This window comes from Dermochelys coriacea, chromosome 1 (genome assembly GCF_009764565.3).
Source record: "Dermochelys coriacea isolate rDerCor1 chromosome 1, rDerCor1.pri.v4, whole genome shotgun sequence".
NCBI lineage: Eukaryota > Metazoa > Chordata > Testudines > Dermochelyidae > Dermochelys > Dermochelys coriacea.
In genome coordinates, this window is record NC_050068.2 from 207,799,383 (window position 1) to 207,813,904 (window position 14,522).

A 14,522-nucleotide genomic window follows, 5' to 3' on the forward strand; every position below is an offset into this window, starting at 1 on the left:
CTGGGACAGGTGTCATCTTGCCTTCTGGTATATCCAGATACCGATGTATTCTCTGCTTACTAGCTCTGCTAGTTTCAGAAACTGATCTTTCTAAACCTTCCTTATCCAATAGGTTTTGTGTAGTAGTTTGATCTTCTCTTAGACATAGGCTGCCAAGGAATTGCATTTGCCATTTTAATCCTTGCCACTAGTGTGGATTTTTTTTTTTTTTTGACTGCTCTGATCCTGTAGTTGTGTGGTATTAACTCTGTAAAGCTTAGCTCATTCTGGAGAGAGTATGGGTCTATGATTTCTTGACTGTGGAATACAGCTATGCACCTTTTTATCTCTCTTTACTTTGCTAGCTTCCCTCATTAAATTGGTGGGATGAGGGTTATGCCCTTCATCTTAAAATACAAGCTGTTTACTGAATGCTGTCAAAAACTTGAGACAAAATCTGACCTCCCTTAAAGTTATTGTAGTCTGCCAGTTTGGAAACCAAAGGATGCGCCCCATTAGCTTTAAATCCCCTTCTCTACTGTAAAGGTCTGTTTTAAAGCCACGCTTTGGGCTTAGCCTCCCTGTCTGTTACACCACCACAGAGGCAACCTTTCAAAAGAAGCACAAGTTAACTAATGGCATAGCTCTCGAATCTCATGGATGAGAAGAATAGGGCACAGTCCACGTGGCTCACCAAGGGGGAAGCAAATCTGTGTTCAGAGAATAGGAGCAGAGAGGGAGAAGAGACCAGAGCAGTGAGGAAACTCTTGGGAGTCCAAAAGGAATAACTTTCTGCCTCCCTTGTCATCAAAATCTAAATGAGTAATTCAGTGATACTTGAACAGGCTTCCCGCCCTTCTAGGGAAGGCGTGTGAGCCAGAGTACTTGTCTGAACTGTAACTTGCAGTGTGCTCTTCTCTTTGTTCTAGGAATCACCCTGTCTGAGTATTTCCGGGACATGGGCTACAATGTCAGTATGATGGCTGACTCCACTTCCCGATGGGCTGAGGCCCTTAGGGAAATTTCAGGGCGTTTAGCTGAAATGCCAGCTGGTGAGTAGTCTTTGTTCTTGGTGTCCAGCCATGGAAAGCCTTCCTGTAGATGTTGAGCCTTCATGTGACATAGTTTCTGTATGGTGCTTGCAGACAGTGGCTATCCAGCCTACCTCGGTGCTCGTCTGGCTTCATTCTATGAGCGAGCTGGCAGAGTAAAGTGTCTGGGGAACCCTGAGCGAGAAGGGAGCGTCAGCATCGTCGGGGCGTAAGTACTGAACCTTTCAGCATTCCCTGGATTGCAGCTCTTCTCGGGGGTGGGTGATGGGAGCAGTGGGTTGCTGCTTCCCAGACAGGCAAGCAGAAATGGCCCCTGCCCTGAGGAATTCCCAGTCTGAGAACAGACTGACAGGTAAGCAGAGTTTGGGCGTGGAGGGAATAACGTGCCTGTCAGTAGTATTCAAGAGGGACTGAAATGTGGAGAGGATAAGAGGATATGTGGTATGTAGGTATGATCAAGGAGACTGTACCATGCTCAAGGGGCAGCATGGATGGAAGACTGTATGAAGTATGTAGACGATTATGTGAGAAGCTGGCACATGAGTGGTTGAGAGTGGGAACACAGGCAGAGCAGAGAAGCCAGTGGGGGCTTGACAGGAACTCATTGTGATATGAGAGAAGCTTGCATAAGTAGGGAGGGGCAGAGTTAAGGAGAGTTTTGATAGTGGTGACACACTGCTTGAAAATCCCTCCACAGGCTCCCCATCCACTACGGCATTAAGCTAAGGGAGGGAAGTGACCTGATCAGAATGAGAGGCAGGGAAGCTGATTGTCCCTCTCTTCAGCAGAGAGGTTGAGCAGGATGAGAGTATAGGTGCTGAGACTTTTGACAGCAGTTTCTGTAGAGTGAGGTAATGGCTGTAGATAGTTTGCTGGTGGAAGGGAGATGGGCTGATGGCTGTTTCAATGTGGCATTAAGAAGGTAACTTTCCCTAGACTTGCAGGAATGTCTCTGATTTCTTCTGTGCTCAATCTCCTAATAACTTAGACATCCCTATACCTGTCTGAGGAGCTGGAAACCTTCAAATTTAAAAGCAACTTCATTTGCTTATCTGAAAATGGTAGATGGTTCTACTGGTTTCTAGTGCCCATCCATTTCTCTGGGAGGTCTTACAGAAATTAAAATCTTCATCATAAGGCTACATTTTAGTCACAGGTATGTTTAGTAAAAGTCATGGACAGGTCACAGGCAGTAAACAAAAATTCATGGTCCATGACCTGTCCATAACCTTTTAACTAAAAATACCAGTGAATAAAACTTGGGGTTGGCCCAGTGGGGTGGAGGCAGGTGGCAGCGCGCGGCCTGGGCCCTGCTGTTGCTGGTGGGGGAGGAGTTGGCAAGGCCAGCAGGCTCCCTACCTAGTTTGGCACCTCTCTTTCTTCATCACCCCGCCCCCCAGCAGCAGAGTTTGGGTTTGGGTGTGGGAGGGGCTTGGGATGAGGCGGGCTCTAGGCAGTGCTTACCTGGGGGGCTCCCCGGTGACATTCCCCTTGCTCAGCTGCTAGGCGGAGGCATGGCCAGGCAGCTCTGCGCGCTGCCTCTGCCCGCAGGCACCGCCCCTGCAGCTCCCATTGGCCGCGGTTCCCTGCTGTCTGCTTTGAAACTTTGACTCTTGATTGATGAATTCTATTTTGTACCAAGAATTGGGAAGGCCTGATGCTGCTAATGCTGGATTAGGAAAATTTGACTGTTCACCAAGAGTAAAACCAGTCAGGATCCTTCCTCTTTCTGCATCCTCTGACTTTGGTTTCAAAGCAGTGTGGCATTTTGTTGAAAGAAAGATGTGGAGGGTGGCATATCTGGTGGCTACTGGTATTGAGTTTATGGTGCTGGGTTTGGAGCTTCAGCTTAGCCCTGCACGAGTGCTGCTGATCACCACTTTCCTTTCTCTCTTCCTGCTAAGTGTATCTCCCCCTGGTGGTGACTTCTCGGATCCTGTTACATCTGCCACTCTGGGCATTGTTCAGGTACGTGCCACCTTGTCACAGTCTGTGTTTGAAGCTGTATTCTCCTAGTTACTCCACTAGGGTTTGAAATGAATGAATTGCACCAGAAGTGCATGAATGTACAGTGACAGCCATTGTGCCTAATGGCCATGGTGTGAATGGCTTGGTTTGCAGAAAGGGGGCTTTGTAAAGGTTGTTTGAAATGTTCTGGCAGCATCGAGGCCTGCCCCTATGAAAGATGTTCTCTCGGGCCTGATGCAGCCAGGATTCATTGGGAAATGGGGCGGAAAGGCAACTGCCCTATCCCTGTGTCGTGTCCTGCTTTACTCCCAACACACACACAGGTTCGTCCTGTTTACTGATTCCCTAGGAGTATTCATGTCCCTCTTAGAGGGCAAATGCAAGGATGGCAGCTTTGTACTAGGATGCAGCCCCCTCTCTCTCCATCCCTAAATGAAGGAGCATTGAGACTTGGACAGTTTTCTAGAGGGGGTGAACCTACAGCACAGTTGTGTTTTGGGATGAGAGGTTGATTTTAGGTATTGGTGGTTAGTAGGGCCCCACTTAGTTCTGCAGGTACCAGGGCTGGAATCTGTTCTTTACAAGGCAATCTCTCCAGCGTGACACTAGGATAGTATTCAAGACAGTCTTGAGTTTGGAGCTGGGATCCACCATCATGAAATGAATGTCTAGCATGCATTGAGTTTATTTAGTGGGGGAGATCTCTTAGTGTCTAAGGGCCCCCAGTTATGGTCCAGTTAGTGTGGGAAGGAAAGATTTCTTTCAAGCCTTTGTCTGGATGGTCTTTGCTGTACTCATTATACAGAAATATGTGTGGGAGTTTGGCTGTCTTCAGTTAATAACTTGGCTTCTGCTGGGAAGGAAACTTATGAATCTGTTTTGGATTTGGCAGGTGTTTTGGGGCTTGGATAAGAAGCTGGCTCAGCGCAAGCACTTCCCATCAGTCAACTGGCTGATCAGCTACAGCAAGTACACACGGGCCCTGGATGAGTATTATGATAAGCACTTCACAGAATTTGTCCCCCTGAGGACCAAGGCCAAGGAGATCCTGCAGGAAGAGGAGGACCTGGCAGAGATTGTGCAGCTTGTGGGGAAGGTGAGCAATGATCACGAGACTTTCCAAAGAACTGGTCTGCCTCCACTGCTCTGCTCCTGGCATAGACTATAGACACTGTCCATGGGGAGATGGGTGAATATTGGTGTGCAGGCACTGAGAGCTGGAGGGAAGGTAATAAGAGTTTAAGAACATAAGAATGGCCATACTGGGTCAGACCAATGGTCTTTCTAGCACAGTATCCTGTTCTCTGACAGAGGCTGGTGCCAGATGCTTCAGACAGAAGTGTTTATCAAAAACAATAGATTTGCCTGCCACTAGCTGTACTTAATTCAGTCTTTTCTACTGCTCTGGCGCTGGAACCAAAAAGCAGCCCTCAGAATAGTCTAGAAATAGGAGAAATCCCCACACCAATAACCCGTGAGTACACTTACAAAACAACTCTGCAGCCAACTGCAGTGCACTTCTTGTTAAGGAAAATGCTCTGGACGCAGTGATCCTGACCTGATATTTGTTTCCCCTATCTCTGAACTAGACCCGTAGGCTCAGTCTCTAATTTAATAAATGTGTTGAAAAGTTTCACCGTCACTTCTTTCAGTGCCCCTGTCATCTGGTGAAATGCCAGTTCACAGCCATGCAGCAGTACGGTATCCTGAGGTCCCATCTCCTACAGCACCCCGACAAGGGCTATTTTCAAAGCACTGCACTGACACGTTTAATTCTGTGCTCAAAATGTAGGCCTGAAGAGTGGGTTGCATTTAAATTTTGTCCTGTTAGAGTTTAACACACAACAGTAGCACGACGATACAAAGAATTAGAGATGAGTGATGTCTGTTCCCTACGAAGTGGCTGTGTAGTCGTCGTGCCTAGTGTTAGAGACCTATTAGCTGGTGTGTGCAGTGATCTCCCATTCTACAGGCTTCTTTCAGTTTCTCAGTGCACCTCAGCATTTTGGGGTAGAACGCGTAAACCTAGCCAGAAAAACTGCTCTTGAGGAAAGGTGTCTTGGTCCCAGTGAAAACTGACTTTGTTTCAACTGATACAGATGCTATAAAAACTGTAGTTCACATGTGCATAGTACGCATGAGCCAAGCCAGCTTACATGTATTAACTAACTTTCATTGGAAGAAACTGGGGGAGGAAAGTAATGGGCAGGAAGAAGTCCTCCAGCAGCCACAGAAGGGGCTCCTTGCACCAGAAGGTGCTTGTCCACCAGAGCTCTAAGCTCTGCTTCTCTGTCCTGGAAAAGAGGAAAATGTTGGGGGGTGCCTTTTTCTACTTTGTGATGTATGAAGGTCTAAAACGTATGTTCCAGATTTGTTTTGCTTGATTTGACCTTAAGCCTGAGTCTACACACAGGTTTTTGTACCGCTTTAGCTATGTTGGTTTCTAGACAAAGAAGTACAATCCCTGTAGTGTGGATGCATTTATGCTTGACCGAAGATGCTTATATCTATATGCCTCATTCACCTTACAGGAATTCTGGCCTCTAATAAATCTCTTCTCCCAAGGATTTTTCATGTGTTGGAGTTAAATGTTGGCAAAAGTAAACCGCTTTAAGCAGTGTGGGGGATTGGAAGAAGAAACTGCTTTTCCTCTCAATGAGATTTCACTTCTGTGGCTTTTCTGTCCACCTACCAATTCTTCACTCTTCAGGCAAAATGATGACCACAATTTGAATTTCTGATGTGAAAAGAGCAGGGAAAAACCCTAAAAAAACCCCTAAACTCACCTGTTCAGGGCTTGTCTACACGCCACAAAGATCAAAAAGGCACAAACCCAATTCTTGTCTGTGCCAGACACCTTTTAAAACAGAGCATGGAGCTCTGCTGGGTGGCCTCCTTCTGACTGAAGCTGTCCTCGCTCCTAGTCCCTTGCATCCATATCAGCAACTCTCCAAGGTTCAAGACTTCTCTTCTTCCCCCATCCAGTTCCCCAATTTGTGACTCGCCTAGCTTTAAAGCTGGAACTGCGCTCTGGTAAAACTGTAATGCTTCCATTGTATGTGTCAGATTTACACGCGTCTATTTTTATTTGTTTAAAATTGGATGGGCTGGCAGACCAGGAAGTAAGAGATTTATTGAATGAGGATTTCGCTGTAACCCTACATTATTCAGTGGGACATGTGAAATAGTGCGCCCGCGCAATTTAGCTTTGGCTACTCTTCTGCTCTCTAGCCAAATGACTTAGAAGAACCATGGATGTGGTTTGGATTCTTCTGTTTGTTCTGGGGGTAAAATAGGACCTTCCGAAACGCAAAAAAAGAACACTGAGGTTGCAGAGTGAAACACTGAAGTCAGGAGATGCCAGCATTAAGGCAGCCCTTGCAATCTTAACTCCTGCCCCATTTTGGACATGCATGACTGTAGTCTTCAGTTACAAGATCACAGTTCAGGTTGTGCTTCATGGGTGAGGCAAGACAGCACTCAGGACCAGATAAGATTAAAATTGTTAAAATGGAAGCAGATTAACATGTTATGGGTGCAGCCTTGCTCTCTGCTGTGGTTATAACAGGTTATTTTGAAAACAAGTGTCATACCTGCTTCATGCACTGAGCACCATCCAGCTTGCATATTGAATAAGGCTGAGGTCCTGTGAAAATAGCCCATGGTCATGGAATGAGACTGCTGTAGTGCACCTGCACAAGGGGTAATTTAGGTCATGTGTTTGTCTTTAACTTTGGCATTTCTCTTTTTTTTAAAGTGCATAAACATGCTACTTGGGTGCTATTTTAATTATCTTTTATATTGTAACTTTGTGGTGCCTCTCACATGGCTCTCTGAAAGCACTTCCCAAACATTCAAGCCTCAGTCACCCCCTTTTTGAGAGGATAAAATTGAGGCAAAGATGAAGTGACCGATAGTGCAAGGAGCTCAGGAGGAGGGGGATAGATGGCTCTGCACAACATGCTATTAAGAATTTTCTTATCACTGACTTAGTTTGCTTCATTAGGGAATGGCACACTGGGGAAAAGCAACTACTGGCTTCAGGGATTAGCAGCAGTCTTCTTTTTATTTGTGATGGTCTGAAATATCCGCATTTTACTGAAATACCCTCAGATGCATTTTTGGAGTCTGGTTTTCCTTGTCTGGACACGCTGGAGCCGGGGAAGGGAAAGCAGAAGTTCTGGCTCCCCGATCTGCTGCAGGCTTACATCACCGCTACAGCTGCCTCTTAGCAAGCATTGTCTACAGGGCCGGCTTCAGGCACCAGCGTTCCAAGCAGGTGCTTGGGGCGGCCCTGTGAAAGGGCTGGCAGTCCATGCGCCGTCAGGGCGGCGTCTCATCTTTCCACGGTAGCAACAATTCAGCGGCAGCCTCTTAGGCTGTCGCGGCGGCAGCTTTACTCTTTACGCCACGCCTCGGCGGCGGCATCCATCTTCAGATGTCCTGCTTGGGGCAGCAAAAACGGTAGAGCTGGCCCTGGCAGGCAAGCAGTTGGCATCTTGAAGGAATCTCTCGCTTAACTCATTATTTAGCACCTGCAGGAATCCCAACATAGGGTGGAAACTTAACAGTTGTGTATAATGCTGCTTGTAATCTACTGGTGGCCGATTGAGTAACTGGCTTTGTATCTGTGAATGAGAAATGTGCAACAAAATTTTTTTGTATTTATAGTGATCTGAAAAGGGAGGGGAGGCGAGCCACATGCCTGTAGATGAAGGTGACGGTGTAAACAAGTAACTGGCATTATGGGCCTTAGCAGAGTTAGGAAGCCAACACCCAACGCTCCCATACACAGAATTTGGCACCAAACTGAATTTGGACTTTGCCTTCTAGGCTTCCTTGGCAGAAACAGATAAAATTACCCTGGAGGTTGCCAAACTGATCAAAGATGACTTCCTGCAGCAGAATGGCTACAGCCCTTATGACAGGTGAGGGCCGAGAGGCTGTGTGCTCCCCATTCATTCTTCTGTATATTCTGTTCAGATGGAAATCCTATTTGGGAATAGGATCCAGTTTGATGTGGCGATCCAGGTCCTGTTTTCAAGGTGATCCGAGAGCTGCTCCTAGGAAAATGCAGCCTGTGGTATTCCATCAAGGCCATTGACTCCATGTTGTCAGAGAGACACAGTACGCAGACCCCTTCTGGGCCCCGTGGTAGGGTCTTGGCTATATTGATAGTTTCCCCAGCATTCTGTCCATTGAAATGAGCACTGCTAATAAACCAGTGTTATGAACGAGCCCGTTGCCTGAATAAACTGACTCCCTCTGGAAAGGGAGAAGAGGATCATTTAGTCTGAACTGATATTCCCTCTCCCCATTCCCTCCCCCCCCATAAGAATTTCTTTGTTTCAATAGACCCTAGTGATACTCAGGAGTGTCACAAGAATCTGGTTGAAGCCACTTATTCTCCACTATCACTGCACAACTCTAGCCCATCTACAACTCCTAACTTCCTCTTACAGCCCCTGCTCAGCCTGGTGCTCCACTCAGTCTTCCCTCAATGGCTCCTCTTACCTACTTTATACCCTGTTTCCATGCTATCCCTTGTGTCTGGAATAGCCTTCCATGGAGTTCTTCAGCCTTCCCTCCTCCCCTCCCCAAACTCCAGACCTATCTGTGCTGTGATGCATTCCCCCTCCAATGGCAACTTGCTTGTGGTGCTCTGTTGCAGCTGCTTGTGCCTTTAGACCAAGTTTTGGGAAGGGATTCTGTTTGCTACACGCACCCATTATCTAGTACAACTATGCACTGCATAAATAATGTGGCATTTCTGTGGTATCTGTCAAGACCACCACTTGCTTTGCCTGGTCTCTCAGTGTGGAGTGGAGTGCTGGTGCCATAGGAGCACTCCCTGTGCTGCCAGGCCATGCTAGGAAACGCACTGGAGCTGCCATCATTCCTCCAAACAGATGGGAAGGGAAACGCTCAGAATTGCACTCCAAATGGAGTCAGCCACAATAATGGGGATGAGGTGTCTTGATGCTATGGTGTTGCCATGATGTCAATGTGTGGTGACGATGTGTCACTACAGCTTGGAATTGTAATGCAAGGATCACACCATCATGCCAGGCCACTACTTTAACTTCAGCCATAAGCAGAGCTGAAATCTTAAAGGTCCATTGCCAGTGGGTCATACTTTTGAAAAAGTTTGCGGCCTGTAATAGGCGGTTTATGCCACTTGGCACTGAGTGTATCAAGGGTTTTGTGATGTAGCTTTATGGGATGAAATAGGCCAAAACTCTTATACTTCCACCCACCAAGGGAATCCAGCCGCTGAGAGGGTTATGTTAGTCATGAAGGCACCAGAGCTCTCACTTCATTAAAGATATTCTCAACTGTGCTACAGCCTGGGAAAGTCATTAGTTGTTCATACTAGGTTCTGTCTTGTTTCCATTAGGTTCTGCCCTTTTTATAAGACCGTGGGGATGCTTTCCAACATGATTGCATTCTACGACATGGCACGCCGAGCTGTAGAGACCACAGCCCAGAGTGACAATAAGATCACGTGGTCCATCATCCGAGAAAACATGTCTGAAATTCTCCAGAGACTTGTTTCCATGAAATTCAAGGTATGTCTGTGGGCAGCAGGGCATAGGCTCCCTGGCTTCTCTGTATGGCCACCGCTGCATTGGAATAGGGATATTGACACTGCTTTGCTAAGGAGACAGTCCTATGAAAGCCTTCAATGCATTTACAAAGCAGTTATCCTGGGTTGCCTGTAAACATTTTTCTTATATGAGGAGAAATGGTTCCACAAACTGAGACACTTGCTCTACTTTTTTTTTGGTTAATATAAAATGCCTCTGTTTATGAGACTCAGCCTAAGCTGCAATCAAATACATGGCTCTGGTTCTTTCAGTTGAGAACTGCCTTGGTGGATGAGTACAGAGAAAGCAGCTATGTTAATGGGGTCACGCCCAACCAAATGGCCTTGGGCACTGCTAGGTGGCTTAGGTCCAAAAATTAGATGATATTGTATTTTAGTTGTCTGACAAGAAATGTGTTCGACTTACTAAAAACACATTTTTTTTTTTTCAAGTAAACCTTCAATAAATGATGGGCAATGTCCATACAACACACATCCAATCTGGAATGGAAAAGAAGCACCCATGAAAATAAAAAAAGTACCTTGTGAACAGGAATCTGGTTCAAGAGAGGCACAAACTGTGCTATGTGCATTTACATGGTCCACATCCCCCAGTTCGACATGAGCCTTAAAGAGAAATGTTGAGGGAGTAGATTGAAAAGTATGAACCATCTGTCTAGACAAATCTGTGGCCTCCCGCACTGTAATATCAATATCACAGTGTGCAGTGTTAAGGGAGAGGAGAGATGAAGATCCAGCAGATCAGGTTGTCCCAGCCTGTTCATTAAATGGCTTCTCTGGAGTAGAGGCCTTATAGCCTGTCTTCAGTGGGAGTGTAGCTGCAAGTTCAGTTTCTCACTACAAATGGAGAGTGGCTGGGACCTTAGAATTCTCTGGTACAAAGTGAAGATGTCATGCAGACTTGTACTAGCTCAATTTCAGTGGAAAGGATTTTGTTTGGAATTTGGCCTCTGTGCAATGAGGAAGATGAATCTTAATGTGCTCGATTGATTATTTTTTTTTCATGCGACAGTTCCATATGCCATTTGGCCTAGCTAGAGTAGACATGGTATTTAATTATTATAACACTTGTATCACATAGCATCACTCCCAGTATGAGCATTACCTCAATCCTTTTACACTTGGTTTTCATCTGAGAAGTTTCTACAAACCACAGGTCCAATTTCCTAGATAATGGCTAGGAAAACTTTCCATTATCCTATTAATTGTCTGGTATGTGGGGGAGGAAGGAGAGATAAAACCCAGCTGTCATTTAAAGAGGCTATAAACTTTGTGGGGGGGACGGATAGCTCAGTGGTATGAGCATTGGCCTGCTAAACCCAGGGTTGTGAGTTCAATCCTTGAGGGGGCCATTTAGGGATCTGGGGCAAAAACTGGGATTGGTCCTGCTTTGAGCAGGGGGTTGGACTAGATGACTTCCTGAGGTCCCTTCCAACCTTGATAATCTATGATTCTGTTCTATGATCTGCATTCTCCAGAGTGTAGTGAGCAGATACAAACTCAAAGGTCAGGAAGGAGTGAAGCCAGTGGCAAAGGACTGTCAGACTGTATGAGGGAGCAGAGGTTTTTCAAGCCTAACTTTTTTACTTGGTGTTTTCAGGACCCAGTGAAAGACGGCGAGGCGAATATCAAGGCGGACTATGCTCAGCTCTTTGAGGACATGCAGAATGCATTCCGTAGTCTGGAAGACTAGGCTTTGCCCCCATTCCAATTATCCCCTTCAGTTTAAATTTCTCATCTCGGCCTCTCTGCTTCCCTACTGTGCAAGACTGAAATGAGAGAACCTGAGTTTGTAACAGTCCTACATGTCCTAGTTCATACTCAGTAGGTCTTTATAAAACATTCCTCTTAGTTTGTTTGGCCTCAGTGTGTCTGAAATGGTAGGTGGAGTTAGTGTGAATGGGCCTGAGAGAAAGCGAGGTACTGCAATTGTAAACTTGTAGGGTGGGGGATTCTCACCCCCCCCTTCACTCCCAAATAGATGTGATCTCTTAACAGCCAGGTTCTTGCTTCTCGGGGGAAGTAAATCAAATAAGTTGTAGTGGCAGAGAAGGTGAGACTCTTAGTGCAGTGATATGGTACATTCTGAGGTGGTGATGTTAAGGGCATATGGGCCTAGCTTTTAGCCAGTGACTATCATGCAAAGAATGGGCATTTCCCCTGCTTTGAAATAGGATTTATTCAATTTTTCCAATGAGCTGTTACTACCAATATATAGTGTATTCTTTGGTACATTTCCCCTTCTAAACCTCCAACTGAGCCTTATTAAAGCCAAGTGTATTACAATACAGTAGTTGTGGAACTCTGCAAGGTGTTAACTAAGAGGAGAAACATGTGAAAGCAGCCATGTGTTGGTCTGCATTTGAGAAGTAGCATTTATTTTCCTACCTAATATTTAAATAGGACTGTTTGGACTACACTTTAATTAAAAATCAAAGCCATAGTTGCTCAACTATCAGCAGCAAGAATTTTAGCCTCTTGCATCTCTCTCCCAACAAAAAATAGCATGACCCTCAGCTGCTTCAATGTAGCTACTTTGTACTACAGGACAGGATAAGCTGTGGTGATCCCACTTGTATGGAGCAGAAATCCCAGCCTGCCTTAGTGGCACGCTGCATGCTGTAACATTTGCCTTCTAGTGCAATGTTGAGGTTGCCACATGCTTCCAAAACTTTCCCTTAAGATACCTGAATTTGATTTTTGTCCAGTTATGGTATGCAAGGTCCTTTTTAGAGGAAATGTTCAATGCTAAACTTTCTTGTTGGAAGGTTCATTGTGATGCCAAGAGAAGCTGGTGACTCTTGCACTGGACTCTGGAGGTGTTTTGGTGTCCTCAAAGCAGTCAGAGAACAACTGCTTCTTGGACTTGTTTAATGGCAGACCCAGTATGTGATGTGGACTAAATGCAGAGCAGCTGTTTCTCATTAACCTGCTAGAGCCAGAACTCACCATATTGCTTCACAGTGGGAGAAATTAATAAGGGAGTGGGCAGCCTTTTTGATCTTGTATTTCAGGAGGAATTAAATGTGCTTTTTTGTTTGTTTTGGCCACACATTAATCCCAGCCTTATTCCAGCTAATGCCTTTGAGCTATCATTCAGCTTTGAATGACAATGGACCAACTTCTGCTGCTTCCTGTTATGCTAACTCACTGTCTGGCATTGAGCCCAGCTGAAACTTGAAAAGGCTCTTCAGATATTAACCTCTTTGATCTCCCAAAATAAACAAATTAAAGATATTCAACCTAGTGCTCTGGTGGTGAATGGCTGACAGTTTACACTTCATTTAATTTCAGTGTATGCTGCCCATGAAGCATGGTCATGTATAAATGGGTAGTTGCTATACAAGCCCTTAACAGAATCCTCATTGTTCACACCTCTCACAAGTGTACTGTGTCTGTAGCATTCCATGCTAGAGGACAGATGTTCTATTTCTCTAAATTAATAGAGGATGTTATAAACTTTATAACATGTCTAAAATAATGCCATTGTAATATTTATTGTGCTGTACCTGGCCCTAAAGTGTGACCAGTTCAAAGTTGCATATATATATATATATGTTTTTGTTTTGTCCTGTCTGTTTTCAGTGTTGAAATTCTGATGTTTCACTGTGTTGCTACAAATTTTTCCTCCACATATGTGGAAGGAATGAAAGTATGCATAAACACACCCGCTCTTCCTCCTATTTCATAATGGATGTTGCTGAAAGTTGTGCAAAACTGTTCAAGTCAACAATAAAATGGATTTAAAGTATTTGTGGGCTCTTCCTATTCATGGTTTATTTCCTCTGCAAAATCAAAATTACTTCTAGGAAGTTAGAGCGTACTACAAATAAAGTCTGAGCAAACTAAACTACTCCCACTCCTTACACTACTGCTTTTAGAATCACTTTAGGTTTTAAAGCTGTCTTTCAGAAAGGAAAAGCATCCTGTTGCATGGGGCTTAGCTGGGAACAAATATCAAAACAAATGTAAAACTGGAAGACAATTCTAATCTAGCATCCCCTATTGCTTTAAGAGGAAAACAAACCTCAGGTTCTAGAAACACTTTGAATCTTGTGATTAAAAGCATTTATTATATTAAAATCCATTATTTAAATTTTATAACCTTTTAAAACCAGGAAGTGAAAAGTTTATGCAGGAATTCTGTTTTAGGCTTGCCCTAGCAGATCAATGCTTGAAATTTCAAGTTAGGTTCTTTTGTGTTAGTTAAAACTGTCAGTTTCGATTCTTTTCAATGCACAATCTCAATGTTTGTTGTGCAAATGGCTACTATCCAGCTCCCACAGGAAGGGATGAGGGGGACCTCCCCCCTAAAACTGCCTTGGTAGACCTAGTTTAACTTCTTCCAAAGCATCTAGCCCTTTCTCTTAAACTGAATCAGTGCAAATCCAATGGCTACAGGTAAAAGGTTGTCTCCCTCTTTTTTTCCTAAAGACAAGATGCAATTAGTGACCTTTACAGCCACCGCTGTTGGCCTTTTAGCATCTGAAAACAGTCCCAGGCTGTTCCCTGTGCTATTAGTCACACCATGTACCTTTCTGCCTTTGTTTCTATAGCTATGAAATAGGTGCATATATATACTTGCCTTAATATACTGCATGCAGGTTGATCAGTAGGCCCCTGGCTTATTTGGACAATTGAACCCTTCTTAAACAGTAAAATGTGCTGGGTCCATGCATAACAAATTGGGCTCTGCTTCTGCAACAGAAGCTTGACAGCCCATCGCTTCTCTCTTTTCCCAACCCTCATGCTATGGAAGCAGTTGTTGGGGCTCTATATTACTAAGCTTTGCACTTAAAAGTGCAGGGAGATTCAGTATGTCTGAAGAATACCCCACCTATAAATGAAGAGTTTGAGAATTTACATGTAAAGCCATTAGCTAGTATGGGAGTAAAAAATAATTTATAATGGATCCT

General features: G+C 44.8%; 1 protein-coding gene across 3 annotated transcripts in view; it reads left to right on the top strand.

Annotated features, from left to right (window-relative positions):
- ATP6V1A (ATPase H+ transporting V1 subunit A) overlaps positions 1-13,357 on the top strand; it is a 36,716-nt gene extending 23,359 nt beyond the window's left edge. For all 3 annotated transcript variants that reach the window (XM_038386669.2, XM_043512909.1, XM_038386670.2), the window contains 7 exons: positions 909-1,031; positions 1,125-1,239; positions 2,936-2,999; positions 3,892-4,095; positions 7,833-7,927; positions 9,397-9,568; positions 11,207-13,357. In XM_038386669.2, the coding sequence (XP_038242597.1) occupies positions 909-1,031; positions 1,125-1,239; positions 2,936-2,999; positions 3,892-4,095; positions 7,833-7,927; positions 9,397-9,568; positions 11,207-11,299 (866 nt within the window). In that variant the 3' untranslated portion in view covers positions 11,300-13,357. The remainder of the gene's footprint in view (positions 1-908; positions 1,032-1,124; positions 1,240-2,935; positions 3,000-3,891; positions 4,096-7,832; positions 7,928-9,396; positions 9,569-11,206) is intronic.
- Positions 13,358-14,522: the final 1,165 nt, after the last annotated feature.